At 45.7% G+C, this 3,423-nt stretch overlaps 1 protein-coding gene across 1 annotated transcript; it reads right to left on the bottom strand.

Moving 5' to 3' along the window:
- Positions 1–558: 558 nt before the first annotated feature.
- On the bottom strand, positions 559–1,758 carry SEPMUDRAFT_120450 (uncharacterized protein; the record flags this gene model as incomplete). The annotated part of the gene is made up of 3 exons (XM_016901606.1): positions 559–888; positions 1,362–1,531; positions 1,608–1,758. The coding sequence occupies 3 exons, from the start codon at positions 1,756–1,758 to the stop codon at positions 559–561; spliced, it is 651 nt and encodes a 216-aa protein (XP_016757733.1).
- Positions 1,759–3,423: the final 1,665 nt, after the last annotated feature.

Here is a 3,423-nt window from a genome sequence, read left to right on the forward strand (position 1 = left end):
TAGTCGGCAGGTAAACTTTATACAAGCTTAAACCTAGGCCTCGTCATAGGTTGGGTTGGGTATAGGTTCGGGTAACAACCCAACTTAAATACCCAACCCCTACAAATAAGCTGGGTACCCAGCTTATAAGCGGGGTACAACCCAACGGTAAAAACCCAGTGGGTATACCCAATGGGTATTGCAATGGGTATTACATAATACGAGTTGAATACCTACAAAATAGTAGAAAGAAATATTAATAAGGGATATATACCTACTACCTGATTCCTAGAGCGTAGAATTTGATAGGAATATATTCTATGTTTATTGCAGCTGCCGACCATATATGCCGACCATATATACCAATCAAAAAGGGATTACCAGAATAATGAGGGAAGCTCTAACCAATTGATTATAGTTATGAGCTACTATATACTAAGGATAGAAACTACCTTAGTTCTTAGTAAGTAGCTGAGCATCTAGAGCAGCTTGCTCCTTTGCTTGCTGCTTCAAGGCCTCTACCTTAGCGTCTTGTATCTTTTGATAAGCGCAAAGTTGATCCTCGAAATTCAGCCGCTGCTAACGATGAAACTGACGCGCAATTTTCTTTGCGTCTCCTTCGAGAGTTTCCTGAGCAAGGCGTAAGCTATCTTCTGAACGCTCTTTCGCAACAGTAAGCGCGTGAGCTGCCGCTACCAGCTCATTAGCATAGGCTTCTAGCCTCTGCTTAAGAGTTTGCTTATCATCGCTAGAATCATCATCTAGCTCTTCTTGATTATAACTAGCTTGAAAGTCTCGACCTTGGACATCTTGATCTCGGACATCTTGATCTTGCTTATCTTGTTCCTGCTCATCTTTATCCTGCTTATCATCGTCCTGCTCATTATCTAGGAGTAGCGGAGTATTATCCTAAGCTATTAAATTAGTATATTATAATTAATAATAAAAGAGTAACTTACTAAGAGTTGCCTGCTGAGCAGTGGTATCCTCGCTATTATTGTTTTCTATAGTCGGATTCTGAGTAGCGTCTGGTATATCCTCGTTAGAATCGTCTTCAACGATTCGTCGAGGCTGCTTAGTTAGGAGAGGCTTGCATTTTGGCGTAGCCTTTGCTTTCAGCGCCTTAGTAGCCTTGTTCTTCTTTGGCTCTATGTAGATGAAATTGGGATTAACAGGACCAGAATTGTAAGGGCAGACTACGAAATCGTTAGGCCAAACACCCTACTCCTTGAGAAGCGAGCGAAGACACTCTATATCTTTGCCTTGGAGTGTGACGCGCTTAGCGTGGATAGCCAAAAGGTTGGCCGCTAGAGGAGGTAAGTAAGTAAGTAAGTAATCAGAAAGAATAAGAAATAGGAAGACTTATAGGTGAAGATTCTTACTAAGAGAGACTCAGCATATTCTTGAAGAACGCCAAGAGCGCTTGCTTGAATGCGAAGAGGTATATAAGCCTGATCTATAACGAGCTCCTTGATAAGTCTGGCAAATGGGGTTTTCTTGATGTAGAGCAGGCTCTCCTTCTGGCACTTCCTGATCTCTTTGAGAGCTAATGCTTTGAGAAAGTTAGTGCCGACCACAAATGCCGACCACAAATGCCGACTACAAATCTGGATTCTGGAATTACTTACTACCTGGGGCATATCTGTGTCCCTTCTTGATGCGAGTGCCTGGAAGCTTTTTACTACCTATGCGCGAAGGAAGTCCCTTTCCACTAGTGCGAGGAGTCTTGCGTACGATCGATTGTTTGCGCTTCTGCGCAATCGACATTGCCGAGGCCATTGTGGTGGATTGGTGCGCTGGTGTGGTGTAGTAGCGGTGGTGTGGTGTGGTATAGTGGTGTAGTGTGGTGTGGCGGAGGTGGTGTAGTGTGGTGTGGTATGGTGGAGGTGGTGAGGAGAGAGAGAAAGGAAGGGGGCAATGTTGATGTAGTAAGTTAGGTTTTTTCTGAAGTGGAGAGTAACTTTGTGTTGTTGGGAGACAACCGCTCGGCCAATCAGAGGCTACGGATTGTTTGCTGCCTGAGTAATAACACATACGCACTTCATACGAGATCCAAATAAGGTTTGCGTACGTAATCTTCAATTGCCGGGAGTGACCGGCAGGCACGGTCAGTAGGTACGGTCGGCAGGTACGGTCGGCAGGTACGGTCGGCAGGTACGGTCGGCAGGTACGGTCGGCAGGTACGGTCAGCAGGTACGGTCGGTAGGTACGGTCGGTACAGGTAGTAAATATTATCGGAAAGTCTTCTCGGTAGGAGTCCTAATCCTTCCCCTGAGATATGGTTGGCAGACATGGTCGGCAGACATAGTCGGCAGATATGGTCGGCAGATTCCTAAAAGCTTAAAAGTTATCTTTTCCGTTATTTTCCCCTAGGAAGCGCTTCCGAATCTATCGACAAAGTACTATATCCTTTTGCTGCAACGTCACTCGTTTCGCATATATTGCAAGCATATTAGAGACTTCGAACTCAAGTATAAGAAACGCTTCCGTCGCTTCCTATAGACAGAGGAGGGCCTCTGCTTGGAACCGGCATACGCTACTCGAAGATTTACTTGCGATATCCATAGTAACTTCCCGACAGATCCTCTAGAATGGTAGTCGACGTATTAACAGCTCGGTCGTCTTCTAGTATCTCCTAATCTCGCGAAGAGCAGCTACACTAGGCTTTGTTCGTCGCTTAGTTCTCGCTTTGGGTGCCTTTCGTATTATAGGCTTCTTCTGCGGCCGTTGACTCCCTATCGGCCTCTTATTCCCTAGATAGGACTTTTTCGCGACTAGTTTCGTACGTCCCCGCCTCCTTTCGGCGAGGCTTTTACTTAGTCCAGGAGAGGCTGTCGGTTGAGGTGGTTGTCGTATACGCCGCCTAATCGGTATATCCGAATCTTCGCTAGTCTCCGGACTATAGATTACTGGACCTGTACCTTGATTTGCTTGCCTTTCTTCCTTCTCTCCGCTATAATTAGGATCATAGATTACTCCCGCAGTACCTTGAGTTACCTGCTTGTCCTCCTTCTCTCCGCTATAATTAGGATCGTAGATTACTTTTGCGGTACCCTGAGTTCCCTGCTTTTCTTTCCCCTTTCCGAGATAGGATATCTTTTCGAGCGGCTCCATTCGTTCCTCCTGTGTCCTATCTAACCACTTCTGAGTCCTTATATCAGTTCCGCTATCAAAAGCAGCCTTCGGAAGCCCTCTAGGTCTCGATTGTTCGTCCTGTAGTAAATCGAGTCCATGGTCGAGTTGGTCGTCGTTATCCCTAGGGAGGGAGGCAGAGACGTAGGTAGAGAGGGAAACAGTATCCATATTAGGCATTTTGAGAGCTTTGAGTATGTCTCGGTAGATTGACAAAGTTGACGATAGAGAAGAAAAGAGAGAAGGAAAATACGGGGGTATAAGGAAAACCCGGAGTTTGCCAAGGCGCTTATCTCGAGAGTATATCGGATC

Source organism: Sphaerulina musiva, assembly GCF_000320565.1.
Source record: "Sphaerulina musiva SO2202 unplaced genomic scaffold SEPMUscaffold_10, whole genome shotgun sequence".
NCBI lineage: Eukaryota > Fungi > Ascomycota > Dothideomycetes > Mycosphaerellales > Mycosphaerellaceae > Sphaerulina > Sphaerulina musiva.